Source organism: Salmo salar, chromosome 10, assembly GCF_965601325.2.
Source record: "Salmo salar chromosome 10, fSalSal1, whole genome shotgun sequence".
Lineage (NCBI taxonomy): Eukaryota > Metazoa > Chordata > Actinopteri > Salmoniformes > Salmonidae > Salmo > Salmo salar.
The window spans coordinates 65,233,660-65,248,019 of NC_138300.1; the positions used below are offsets into that span (position 1 = coordinate 65,233,660).

At 41.8% G+C, this 14,360-nt stretch overlaps 1 protein-coding gene across 2 annotated transcripts; it reads left to right on the forward strand.

Annotated features, from left to right (window-relative positions):
- The first annotated feature begins 10,835 nt into the window (after positions 1-10,835).
- Positions 10,836-13,571, forward strand: ifitm5 (interferon induced transmembrane protein 5). 2 transcript variants are annotated; one of them, XM_014123907.3, is made up of 3 exons: positions 10,836-11,145; positions 12,702-12,919; positions 13,199-13,571. In XM_014123907.3, exons 1-3 carry the CDS (start codon positions 10,939-10,941, stop codon positions 13,206-13,208), a joined length of 435 nt encoding a protein of 144 aa, XP_013979382.2. In that variant the 5' UTR covers positions 10,836-10,938; the 3' UTR covers positions 13,209-13,571. The 2 variants fall into 2 exon arrangements, with proteins under 2 accessions (XP_013979382.2, XP_013979383.2); XM_014123908.3 differs by lacking the exon at positions 13,199-13,571 and having other exon boundaries at positions 12,702-13,061.
- The last annotated feature ends 789 nt before the right edge of the window (positions 13,572-14,360 follow it).

Sequence of the window (14,360 nt, forward strand, 5' to 3'; positions counted from 1 at the left end):
GAAAATGTCAGTGAAGACACCTGCCAGTTGGTCAGCACATGCCCGGAGCACACGTCCTGGTAATCCGTCTGGCCCCACAGCCTTGTGTATGTTGACCTGTTTAAAGGTCTTACTCACGTCGGCTACGGAGAGCGTGATCACACAGTCGTCCGGAACAGCTGATGCTCTCATGCATGCCTCAGTGTTGCTTGCCTCAAAGCGAGCATAGAAGTGATTTAGCTCGTGTGGTAGGCTCATGTCACTGGGCAGCTCGCGGCTGTGCTTCCCTTTGTAGTCTGTAATAGTTTGCAAGCCCTGCCACATAAGACGAGCGTCGGAGCAGGTGTAGTATGATTCAATCTTAGCCCTGTATTGACGCTTGCCTGTTTGATGGTTCGTCGCAGGGCATAGCAGGATTTCTTGTAAGCTTCCGGGTTAGAGTCCCGCACCCTTTAACTCAGCGCAAATGTTGCCTGTAATCCATGGCTTCTGGTTGGGGTATGTACGTACAGTCACTGTGGGGATGACGTCCTCGATGCAGTTATTGATAAAGCCAGTGACTGATGTGGTGTACTCCTCAATGCCATCGGAAGAATCCTGGAACATGTTCCGGTTTGTGATAGCAAAACAGTCCTGTAGTTTAGTATCTGCTTCATCTGACCACTTTTTTATAGACCGAGTCACTGGTGCTTCCTGCTTTAATTTTAGCTTGTTAGCAGGAATCAGGAGGATAGAGTTGTGGTCGGATTTACCAAATGGAGGGCGAGGGAGAGCTTTGTACGTGTCTCTGTGTGTGGAGTACAGGTGATCTTTAATTTTTTCCCCTCTGGTTGCACATTTAACATGTTGATAGAAATTTGGTTGAACTGATTTAAGTTTCCCTGCATTAAAGTCTCCGGCCACTAGGAGCGCTGCCTCTGGGTGAGTGGTTTCCTGTTTGCTTATTTCCTTATACTGCTGACTGAGTGCGGTCTTAGTGCCAGCATCTTTTTGTTGTGTTAAATAAACAGCCACGAAAAGTACAGCTGAAAACTCTCGAGCCAAGTAGTGTGGCCTGCAATTTAACACAATATACTCTACTTCAGGTCAGCAAAATCTAGAGACTTCCTTAGAGTTTGTGTACCAACTGTTGTTTACAAATATGCAAATATACAAATATGTATAGACAAGGCATCCTGACGAGGCATCCGGCTCTTTGTCCTCTGTACCTGCGTTTCTTCCTCTTGCAAATAACGGGGATGTTGGCCTTGTCGGGTCAAAAGTTTAGACACACCTACTCATTTTCTTTATTTTTACTATTTTCATATTCCATATGTGTTATTTCATAGTTTTGATGTCTTCACTATTATTCTACAATGTAGAAAATAGTAAAAATAAAGAAAAACACTTAGTAGTACATGTGCCCAAACTTATGACTGGTATTTTATTATGAGATATAAGGGACGTACTGTATAATGTATGTAATAAACATTTTAATACTACATGTGTCACATATATGAGCATATACACTACCGGTCAAAAGTTTTAGAACAACTACTCATTCAAGGTTTCTTTTTTTCTTTTTACAATTTTCTACATTGTAGATTAATAGTGAAGACATCAAAACTATAAAATAACACATATGGAATCATGTAGTAACTAAAAAAGTGTTAAACAAATCAAAATATATTTTATATTTGAGATTTTTTCAAATAGCCACCCTTTACCATGATGACAGCTTTGCATTCACTCAACCAGCTTCACCTGGAATGCTTTACCAACAGTCTTGAAGGAGTTCCCACATATGCTGAGTGTCACGACTTCCGCCGAAGTTGGTCCCTCTCCTTGTTCGGGCGGCGTTCGAAGTCACCGACCTTCTAGCCATCGCTGATCCACTTTTCATTTTCCTTTGGTTTTTTCTTGTCTTCCATCACACCTGGTTCCAATCCCAGCAATTACATGTTGTGTATTTAACCCTCTGTTCCCCCTCATGTCCTTGTCGGTGACTGTTTATTGTAAGTGCTTGTGCACGTCTGTCCTGGTGTGCGTCGGGTTATGTACCCATTATTTGATTGTTCTGTTTTCCGGTGGGGTTTTGTTATTAAACAGCGCCGTTTGGAAACACAGTTTTTGTTCTCCTGCGTCTGACTTCTCTAGCGCCAGTACGCACTCCTTACACTGAGCACTTGTTGGCTGCTTTTCCAAACCATCAATTTGGTTGTGGTCAGGGGATTGTGGAGGCCAGGTAATCTGATGCAGCACTCCTTCACTCTCTTTCTTGGTAAAATAGTCCTTGCACAGCCTGAAGGTGTGTTGGGTCATTGTCCTGTTGAAAAACAAATGATAGTCACACTAAGCCCAAACCAGATGGGATGGCGTATCGGTGCAGAATGTTGTGGTAGCCATGTTGGTTAAGTGTGCTTTGAATTCTAAATAAATCACAGACAGTGTCACCAGCAAAGCACCCCCACACCATAACACCTCCTCCTCCTCCATGCTTTACAGTGGGAAATACATTTTAGTCATTTTAGCAGACACTCTTATCCAGAGCGACTTACAGTAGTGAATGCATACATTTCATACAATTTCATACATTTTTTTTTTCCTGTGCTGGCCCCCCGTGGGAATCGAACACACAACCCTGGCGTTGCAAACACCATGCTCTACCAACTGAGCTACAGGGAAGGCCAATACACATGCGGAGATCATCCCTTCACCCACACCGCGTCTCACAAAGACACGGCAGTTGGAACTAAAAATCTCTTATTTGGACTCCAGACCAAAGGACAAATTTCCCCCAGTCTAATGTCCTTTGCTCGTGTTTCTTGGCCCAAGCAAGTCTTTTCTTCTTATTGGTGTCATTTGTGGTTTCTTTGCAGCAATTCGACCACAAAGGCCTGATTCACACAGTCTCCTCTGAACAGTTGATGTTGAGGTGTGTCTGTTACTTGAACTCTGTGAAGCATTTATGCAATAAATGCAATTTATGAGGCTGGTAACTCTATTGAACTTATCCTCTGCAGCAGAGGTAACTCTGGGTCTTCCATTCCTATGGCGGTCCTCATGAGAGCCAGTTTCATCATAGCGCTAGATGGTTTTTGCGACTGCACTTGAAGAAACTTTCAAAGTTCTTGAAATTTTCCAGATTGACTGACCTTTATGTCTTAAAGTAATGATGGACTGTTCTAGTATGTTCTAGTATCGAAAAAGTACAGACATTTCGGTGTTCTGTGCAACACTGTGTGTGTGTGTGTGTTTGTATGTAGCCTATGTATGAACCACTGAGCCCAAATTGATGTACCATGTCATGTCTTAAATGAACTTGGCCGCTTGAACAACGTGCCTGTAATTACAAAGTTTTCCCATCACTCTTGCTGCATGATAATCTGACCTTGCTATTATTCTGATATTTTCTTTTATTATTTGTTAATAAAAATACTGTACATAAAAAGTACAACTCAAAGCGTTGCCCTGACATTTTTTTGTTTTAAACAGGAGATTTCAACAAGAAGTTTTTAAGATGACAAAAGCTGTAGGATTTGTACTGTAGACTGATATTCTTTAGATATTCATCGGGTACAGCAGACAATAGGCCATGGGAGGGCGCTCTTGTCTCAGTTCAGATGACCGATAGTCAACCTCTGTTTGACACTGCCATGGTCCCCCAGTAGGGAGCAGCACTGTTTCAAGTTTTAATGTCACATGCACAAGTACATTGTGTTAGGATCTAATTCTCAGAGTAAAACAACTCTACGGACACTATGAAAGCTTAACCAAGTTTATTCTTCCCAGAGGATCAATACAGTTGCATTAGACAAAAACATTATCACACAAGCACTGATATTTAACCGTTCCTCCTAGGCTGAGTCTTCTCCTACTCATCTGTACAAACGTCATTGTTTACTGCTAGGCAGGACACTAGTGATACGGGCCATAAACTTCTATTTCTCCCTTAAGGTGACCTGGACCTGACCTCAACCCCTCTCCATCACTAATCCATGGCTCTCTCCCCTTATCAATGCCTGCCACATGTAATCGCTTCCCTGCACTCAGCACATTCCAAGCTTAATTGCACACACTATAAACATTCCTCCTATAACCATTAACTTCTGGTGTAGACCCTCTAAACCTCAGCACTCCCTCAGTGACATGAATAAGTATATTTCATATTCTCAGAACACAACAATTGAAATGCCTTTATTGCTAGCCCTAAACCCAACAATGCAGTAATCAATATCAATGTAGTACTAAAAATAACATTAGGTAGAAAAATACAGGGTCAGTTCCAATACCATATTTACAATGTGCAGATATACTGGAGTGATAGAGGTAAATATATATAGGAGTAAGGTGACTAGGCATCAGGATAGTATATGATGATTTTATGTGTGTGCAGAGTCAGTATAAATGTGTGTGGATGTTGTGTGTGTGAGTAAATGAAGTGTATGTTTGTGTTTGTTGGAGTGTCAGTGTGCGTGAGTGTGTAAAGTCCTGAGAGTGTGCATAGAAACAGTGCAAAAATAAAATACAAGGGTCAACTCAGATAGTCCATGTAGCCATTTTGTTAGCTATTTTTAGTAGTCTTATAGCTTTGGACTAGAATCTGTTCAGGAGGCTGTTGGTGTCAGACTTGATGCATTGGTACCGCTTGTCGTGCAGAAGTAGAGAGAACAGTTTATGGCTTGGGTGTCTGGAGTCTTTAACAATTTATAGCATATTGACTGCTTGGTATGGTAACAGCACCACTCTCTGTAGCACCATGCGATCAAGGGCGGTGCTGTTACCATACCAAGCAGTGATGGAGCCGGTCAAGATGCTGTCAATGATGCAGCTGTATAACTTTTTGAGGATTTGAGGGCCCATGTCAAACCTTTTCAACCTCTACAAACTATTTATTTGTATATGTCTCTAATTAGTCCATATTTGGACAAGGTTCCCCGGTAGGGAGCAGCACTAAGTTTAATGTTTGTTAACAAATGCATCACAAAATCAAGCACTTTATTGATAGATTTTATTGTGTATGTGTGCCATTCAGAGGTTGAATGGGCAAGGCAAACGATTTGAACGGGGTATGGTAGTAGGTGCCAGGCGCACCGGTTTGAGTCAAGAACTGCAACCCTGCTGGGTTTTTCATGCTCAACAGTTTCCCGTGTATATCAATAATGGTCCACCACCCAAAGGACGTCCAGCCAACTTGACACAACTGTTGGAAGCATTTGAGTCAACATGGGCCAGCAACCCTGTGGAATGCTTTCGACACCTTGTAGAGTCCAAGCCCAGACGAATTGAGGCTGTACTAAGGGCAAACAGGGGGGTGCAACTCAATATTGGGAGTGTTCCTAATGCTTGGTATAGTCAGTGTATGTACAAATCATAATTCTAATTAATTATCGGCAGCAATTCCAACAGAATGGAAGAGTAAAGGTTAGAAAATAACTTTATTTAGGGCTCTATTCAATATATATGTCACAGCTGTTAGAAGGAGCGGACCAAGATGCAGCGTTTTCGTAGTTCCACATATTTATTTAACCAGTGAAACCGAATGCAACAATTAAACACTTCAAAATATACACAAAACAACAAACCGTGACGCAGGAGGATCAAATACACATCAACTTAAATAGGACCTCCAATTAGAGACAACGACTACCTGCTCCCTCTAATTGGAGGTCATGTCAAACAACACCAACATAGAAATGAAAAACTAGAAACTGAACATAGACATACAAAAACAGACAAACACCCCCTGTCACGCCCTGACCACTCTACCATAGAAAATAACCACTCACTATGGTCAGGACGAGACAATATACCGCTGTGTGATAGAAATATAAAGGTAATTTCCGATTGGGCCAACATATGCAGGCTCCTTAAAGGGAAAATTCCCTTTCGACTTCAATCCCGTTGTAACGCTGAACTTTAGCGATGCGGATTGAATAGAGCCCTAAGTTACAGTTCTTCTCAATTGTGTATAAGCATTTTTTGGAACAATGTTGTTGATTTTCAAAACAGATTCCGCAAGACACTGAACTTTTCGGCCATTTGCAATTGCAAAACAGTAAATATGTTTTCAAAATGAAGTTGCCTTCTCAAAACATTATACATTCATCAAAACTATATTATACAGTCAAAATTGCAAATACAATCATCAAAAAAACACAACTGCCTGAAAAAAGATTTATGCAACCGTACTTATCTCTTGAGTTCAAGCAGACAAAACAGGAGTTAGTCTGTCTTTTAGAAATCCCAGTAATCAATACATTTTCTTTGTAGGAACTAAATCATGATGATCAAAATTGGAACTACAATTATGCAGAATTATGGGCCATGACTCTACTTTTAATGCATATTTGACCAAACAATTTCATACACATCAAATCAAATATTATTCCTGATAAAAAAAATAAAAAAAGCACATAGTGTGCAGTATTCAATCATCGGTATCATCACAATCCAATTCCATGTATTCAGTACTTAGGCTGGTTCGCTCATTGTTTTGTAGACTTTCCATCGGAGCAAAGAAACACAACTCACAATAGAAATAAGGAAAGGTGAATACAATGGAGAAACACAACTGATAGGAATGTACAGGCCTCAATCCACACCAAAGCAAAGCTCTATAATGGAGGGTCATAATGTTGGAGATGATGATTTATGATGACCCAAAGTTACTTAGAACTAACCCAACTTCATTCTCTGCATGTTGTAAAAAAAATCTGACAAATTAGACAGCCCTGTTGCCTAGATCTTTCCCTATGTTGTACATGGTACGACACTGATGCGGTGATTGAACATTTCGTGCAGTAGAATTTACTGAATGCCGGAAACAGTGAACACAATTGTGAGCACGCATTTCTCTTCTTCTTCTTATATACAAATATTCTGTTGTACTTTTTACCCCTTTTTTCTCCCAAATTGGTAGTTACGGTCTTGTCCCAACTCCCGTACGGATTTGGGAGAGGCGAAGGTCGAGAGTCATGCGTCCTTCGAAACACGACCTGCCAAGCCACACTGCTTCTTGACACACTGCTCGCTTAACCCGGAAGCCAGCCGCACCAATGTGTCGGAGGAAACACCGTACAGCTGGCGACCTGAAATCAGCGTGTATGCACCCGGCTGCCACAAGGAGTTGCTAGAGCACGATGGGACAAGGACATCCCAGATGGCCAAACACTCCCCTAACCCGGATGATGTTGGGCCAATTGTGCGCCATCTCATGGGCCTCCCAGTTGCAGCCTGCTTCAACACAGCCCAGGATCGAACCCGGATCTGTAGTGATGCCTCTAGCACTGCGATGCAATGCCTTAGACAGCTGCGCCACTTGGGAGGCCCTTTCGCATTTCTCTTCTGATGAAAACAATTAGCAAATATTCTGTGAACCGAACACTTAACAGTGAATTTGGTATTAACTAATGCCATTTGGTATTCACTAATGCCAGCAGACTATAGAGTGGGTGTGTCCTTACATAGGATAGACTAGTGTTGTGGAAGTGTGATGCTATAACCTCCTAATAAAGGGAATCTTGCATTGTGCCCGAAAATAGAGCACATTGCCTACATTTTTGCTCTCCACACAGTCACTGAAAAGCCGCTGTCATGCATTTGTTGAAAGCGGAGTATGTGCTTCGTCGGGTGGAGACGCCGCTCTTCTGGGTTGGGGTATTCATCATTGCCTCTTTGTGGGTGCTACACCAACACCTCCAAGGTTTTAAAATTTGGGTCTTGGGAAATGGAAAGTTGCTCTCTCTGAAAATGGGAAGTTGTGACAGAAGCCACGGATAAAATTGGGAAATCCTATGTGGAAGAGCTCGCTTGTCGACGGTTCGCCATGATGCTCATCAGTCGCTCCCAGGACAAGCTGGATGATGTGGCCAGGCAGCTTGAGGAGCAATACAAGGTGGAGACCAGGACCATCTGTTATGGAATAGGTTAGGTAGTCTAGACAGCTCACTACACTCCGTCACCCAGGGCTTACCTTTTTAAGATGACAAAATCTGTAGGTCAGGATATGCAGACTCATATTAATTTGATATTCATAGGGTAGAGTAGACAATAGGTCATAGTAGGGCTCCCGAGTGGCGCAGCAGTCTAAGGCACTGCATCTCAGTGCAAGAGGCATTGCTACAGTCCCTGGTTAAAATCCAGGCTGTATCACATCCAGCTGTGATTGGAATCCCATAGGGCGGCGCATAATTGGCCCAGCGTCGTCCAGGTTTGGCGGGGGCAGGCAATCATTGTAAATAAGAATTTGTTCTTAACTGACTTGCCTAGTTAAATGAAGGTTACATCTTGTCTCACAGTTCAGATGACTGATATTCAACCTCAGTTTGACACTACCATGGTTCACCAGTAGAGAGCAGTAACATCCTCTATAAAAAATGTATTTGTATATTTCTGGTCTGTCTTGAATTACAAGAGCTAGTATAGAACCAACACAACCACATTTTAAAAGTGTAAAAATGATATATACAGTGCAAGTATTCAGACCCCTTGACTTTTTCCACATTTTGTTATGTTACAACCTTATTCTAAAATGGATTAAATAGATTTTTCCCTCATCAATCTACACACAATACCCCATAACGACAAAGCAAAAACATTTTTTATTTTATTTTGAGCAAATAAAAAAAATACGGAAATATAACATTTACAAATGTATTCAGACCCTTTACTAAGTACTTTGTTGAAGCACCTTTGGCAGCGATTACAGCCTCGAGTCTTCTTGAGTATGACACTACAAGCTTGCACACCTGTATTTGGGGAGTTTCTCCCATTCTTCTCTGCAGATCCTCTCAAGCTATGATAGGTTGGATGGTGAGCGTTGCTGCACAGCTATTTTCTGGTCTCTCCAGAGATGTTTCGATTGGGTTCAAGTCCGGGTTCTGGCTGGTCCACTCAAGGACATTCTGAAACTTGTCCCAAAGCCACTCCTGCGTTGTTTTGGCTGTGTGCTTAGGGTCGTTGTCCTGTTGAACCTTCGCCCAAGACTGAAGTCCTGAGTGCTCTGGAGAAGGTTTTCATCAAGGATCTCTCTGTACTTTGCTCCATTCATCTTTCCCTCGATCCTGACTTGTCTCCCAGTCCCTGCTGCTGAAAAACATCCCAACAGCATGATGCTGCCACCACCATGCTTCACCGTAGGGATGCTGCCAGGTTTCCTCCAGACGTTACCATTTGGCATTCAGGCCAAAGAGTTCAATCTTGGTTTTATCAGACCAGAGGATTTTTATTTGGCAAACTCCAATTTGGCTGTCATGTGCCTTTCACTGAGGAGTGGCTTCCGTCTGGCCACTCTACCATAAAGGCTGATTCGTGGAGTGCTGCAGAGATGGTTGTCCTTCTGGAAGGTTCCCCCATCTCCACAGAGGAACTCTAGAGCTCTGTCAGAGTGACCATCGGGTTCATGGTCACCTCCCTGACCAAGGCCCTTCTCCCGCCAATTACTCACTTTGGCCGGGCGGCCAGCTCTAGGTGGGTGTTGGTGGTTCCAAACTTCTTCTATTTAAGAATGATGGTGGAGGCCACTGTGTTCTTGGGGACCTTCAATGTTGCAGACATTTTTTGGTACTCTTCCCCAGATCTGTGCCTCGACACAATCCTGTCTCGGAGTTCTAAGGACAATTCCTTCGACCTCATGGCTTGTTTTTTGTTCTGACATGCACTGCCAACTGTGGGACCTTATATAGACAGGTGTGTGCCATTCCAAATTATGTTCAATCAGTTGAATTTACCACAGGTGGACTCCAATCAAGTTGTAGAAACATCTCAAGGATGATCAATGGAAACAGGATGCACCTGAGCTGAATGTTGAGTCACATAGCAAAAGGTCTGAATACTTATGTAAGTAAGGTATTTATGTTTTTATTTTTAATGCATTTGCTAAAAATTCGAAAAAACTTTTTCACTTTGTTATTATGGGGTATTGTGTGTAGATTGATGAGGAAAATGTTTTATTTAATCCATTTTAGAATAAGGCTGTAATGTAACAAAATGTGGAAAAAGTCAGGTAGTCTGAATACTTTCCAAATGCACTGTATATACATGTTTGGCTACAATGCTTTACATAATCCAGCTCTAGTTGAAATGATCATGTAAGTGTTGCATTTGCAAGTTCCATCCTGAATAAGGTTAAACAATGCTCACACTGAGGACAGCAGAACGTGTGTATTATTCACTGTAATGACTTCAGCTAGCTAGGGATCCAACTCTATAGTAACTAGGCTCTCTAAACACGGGATCGCCAACTCAATCCCAGGCAGCTCTTTGTGACAGTTTGAGCGAGCGAGCCCAGCCCTAACAAACCTGTCAAATAATCAACTATTCACTGTCTTCAATCTGGACAATGATTACAGTAGTTGAATCAGGTGTGTTAGTACTGGGCTGGAACAAAAGCCTGCACACCTATCTTTCCAATTAGAGACCCCTGATCTGAATTCAACAAACTGGTCTCTCTCTCTCTCCCTCTCTCCCTTTCTCTCTCTCTCTCATTCTCTCTCTCTCTCTCTCTCTCTCTCGTTCTCTGTCTGTCTGTCTGTCTGTCTGTCTGTCTGTCTGTCTGTCTGTCTGTCTGTCTGTCTGTCTGTCTGTCTGTCTGTCTGTCTGTCTGTCTGTCTGTCTGTCTGTCTGTCTGTCTGTCTGTCTGTCTGTCTGTCTGTCTGTCTGTCTGTCTGTCTGTCTGTCTGTCTGTCTCAGAGGCCCAACCAGTCTCTCAGTCTTTCCTTCTCTCTCTGTTCGCTCTCTCTTATCCCTTGGTCTGTCCCAGAGGCCCAACCACATAATGACAGGCCTACAGGTCCCTGCCCAACGCGCCCTCTCGCTGTCACCACCCTCCACAGGGGCATAAAAGCCCCACACAGGAGCCATGACACACTAGGAGACGCCATCTAAGCAGAGCAAGGCAAGTCACAGAATTAGCCAGCTTCTTTTCAACAAATCAAGGACATTCAGGACCAGACAACAAAAATTGAAGAAGCCAAAAGAATGGACAACCACACATACAACTACCCGTCCGACTGCACCCCTCTCACCAGCTGCAAGTCGGCCCGCAAGCCGGCAGGTTCCACTGTGGTGAATATGGGCACCGCAGGCAAGAAGCCACCCAGTGACTACCTAGTCTGGTCCCTGTGCAACACCCTGTATGTCAACTTCTGCTGTCTGGGATTCATGGCTCTTATCTACTCAATTAAGGTGAGTTCTTTACGAGGTCTATATCTCTCTCACTTTCCCCAAGTCTCTATTTAAACCCGTCTCACTAATGATTATGTTGTAGCTGTTATATTGTTAGCTAAAATAGAGGCAACACAGCGATAGGTTGAACAGCCAGCATAAATTGAACACAAATAATTAGTGTTAAATTGCATCCATTTAAAGTCCATGATTACAGCTGCCATACAGTACTATGTAACTGTAGTAATATTGAGACTCCTGTAAGATACATGTGCTGTCTAAGGCTTCTCCATAAGCCAAACTAGATGAGGGAGTCTGTGTGTCCTGCACCACAGGAATGGGGGATGTGGACTGGGAATGGCACAGTGCCCCAAAATCACTTCCCCTGTAATGAAACAGAGCCTAAATTAGAGATTGGCACCGAATACCGGCAGCCTGACTGAAGAGTTTAAAACTGGCGTAATTGGCATCTTACTAATAGGCAAGTGCTGATGGGAGATTAAAGACTAGCATGGGATAAGCAGGGGTACCATACCAGAGAGAATGTGAATGTAGACAGATCTAGGATCAGTTTGCCATCCAATTCCAATTCTAAACCTAACTATTTAGGGGAGAAAAACTGACCTAAAATCAGTGTCTAAAGCCAACTTCATTTTTCTCCAAATAAACCAGATATGTTATTAGTGGCCAGAAATATGCCTAATGTCTTAGACCAATGTTTTACCAGTACAATTACTAACTTAAGCAGGGCAGACTTCAACCAGTGTATTCGTCAAGAAATACAGGTGTATAAACCTGGTCATAAGACCTACATGGTGGGCCTGTGTAGGTTAAAAAGGAAGGGTATATTACTGGTAACTTTCAAAGTTTACCAGTAAACTACTGGAATTTTGGAAACTTTCAAGGATTTCATGAAATGTAATATAAAATAGGATTATTAAAATAGAATGACAAAGTTGTAAAACATTATCCTAAATTTAACCCATAAACTTAGTGAATACCGTTGGTGTTTAATATGAGGGTTTCAGTATTAAATATTATTTATATTTTTACACACTTTTATTTATTTTACTATGTCAATATGTCTTTGTTGTATATGCTTTGTCGGCAAACTGGTGGCAGTTGTGAAAAAAGTCAATAGCTGGAAGTGTTGCAGAAAAAAAATGACATTGTTAATTAATGCTTTTTTCATTAATTTACGCTATTTTCTCTTGAACCATATAGTCTATCCACTTTTTTAACCATATAGTCTATCCACTAGAAACACATGGACAATATGGACACAGATCTAAATATTAAGAAAAAAAATACATATTTTACATGAATAACCTGTGTTATTATTACATACTTTTCATTTGAACCATATCCAGAGACTGAAAAAACCCCCTAAGACCTTTCATGATGATAACATTAGAGAACCTACATCAGAGGCCTCTCCTAACCTAAGCCCCATCAATAAATCAACTTTCTCGCTCTCCATCTCACGCTCTCTCTCAATTCAATTAAATAAGCTTAGGGTAGCACTTACATTAAAGCGCTTACACTGCTTTTAACATTTGCTTCTCTCTCCCGTCCAGGCCAGGGACCAGAAGACTCAGGGGAACTTGCAGCTGGCCCAGGAGTGCTCGGACAAGGCCAAGTGGTACAACATCCTGGCGGCAGGCTGGAACCTGCTGGTGCCCCTGTTGGTGGTGGTGCTGCTGGTGCTGTTGCTGGTTCACCTGGGCACCTCACAGGGCTCCTTCGACTTCTTCGGAGAGGACGGCTTCCAGAGCTTCATGAAACTCTTCAGCAGGTAGAGAGACAGATGTAGAGAAACATACATAGAGGGTTATATACTCTGCCTGTTAAACAGTGTTGAAATACACAAAAAAAGGCTCTATTACTCATAAAACTTAGAGCAGGGTTTATCTGAAAACTTGAGGATTATTTATGCAGATTTAAACAACGCACTTTTAAAATGTGTTGCATGACAGTCAATCGTGAGCTGTAGTAGGCTATTGTAAACTTTTTTTGGAACGGGGATTATGCGCCACCTGTCAATTAAATATTTTATGTTTTTGGGGCGATTTAGCGTACATTGAAGGCTGGTTAGTGGACAGAAGATATCGAAGAACAGAATGATAGATATAGAGAATTAAAGGAGAAGATGGTGGATGGAGACTGGTGGATGCTTCCCTAAAAGCCACCCAACAGCCACCTGACAACGGACTAATGACCTCTTTACATCATGGGTCACTTTTTTTCCTTTATAAATATTATCAAGACATTAACTAATTGTTGTTCTAATGTACTATTATATTATTATTGCTGTTATTTTTATTGGTAGCTGTATTGTTCGCTAAAGGCTAGTATCATTGTCACTGCATTGGATCTTGACCATTTCTAGACCCCTTTGTGAAAAACAAATGTGAGAAAGTAAAATAAAAAATGTCACAACTACAGAAGGTTTGTACTACTGAATTGTTTCAGCATTATTTTTCTTTCCCATCAATGGGTTTATTTGCAACATTAAAGGCAGAATTTTGAGGTCAGTAATAAAATAAAAACAAGTGTCTAAATTAAATTGTTGCAAATTGTGCAACATGAAATGGTTGAATTCCGGCCTCGAAGTAATCTTGAGTGTGTGGGTGGGACATATAAGTGATAATGCCCGAGAAGCCGGTGTTTGTTACAACGGGTTACCAAAATATTCAAATAATGATTGACATATTTTCATTAAAAACGTTATTTTGCTAAATGTGTTTATACTATTTCATCCTTTTAGTACAGAAAAAAAATCTAGGGTTGCTACCAAAGCCGGCTGGTCGTTCGTTTTATTGGTTTGGTTGCCAGAGACGCGACCCAGTCGTTCAGTCTTTTGTTCTGTATCTATGGATGCGACCCAGTCATTCCTTCTAAATGTTCCATAGCCATACTGGCTGGCAACGTTCTTATCCCTTGCTTGCTAGCTAGCCAACTACAGCTAACTTACGGTCACGTCAAACAGTGCAGACAGAATAACATTTGTTTAAGCTGTTTTCTAGTGACATTTATTTGGATACATCCATAACAATGAGCTAATGAGGCGTGATTTCACCTGGCATAAAAAATGTGCTCTCTCATTAGGACACTGTTGTTCAGACTCCTCTGAACAACAGTGTCCTAATGAGAGAGCACATAGCCGACAACACAGCTAACACAATAACTTCAAACTGAAGCTGGAAAGACTGCAAACTACCTGCACTTCATTTCGC

Coding starts and splice junctions, on each gene's coding strand:
- ifitm5 (XM_014123907.3), top strand. CDS start 10,939: ATGGACAACCACACATACAACTACCCGTCCGACTGCACCCCTCTCACC. Junction 11,146..12,701: donor CTCTTATCTACTCAATTAAG/GTGAGTTCTTTA, acceptor TCTCCCGTCCAG/GCCAGGGACCAGAAGACTCA.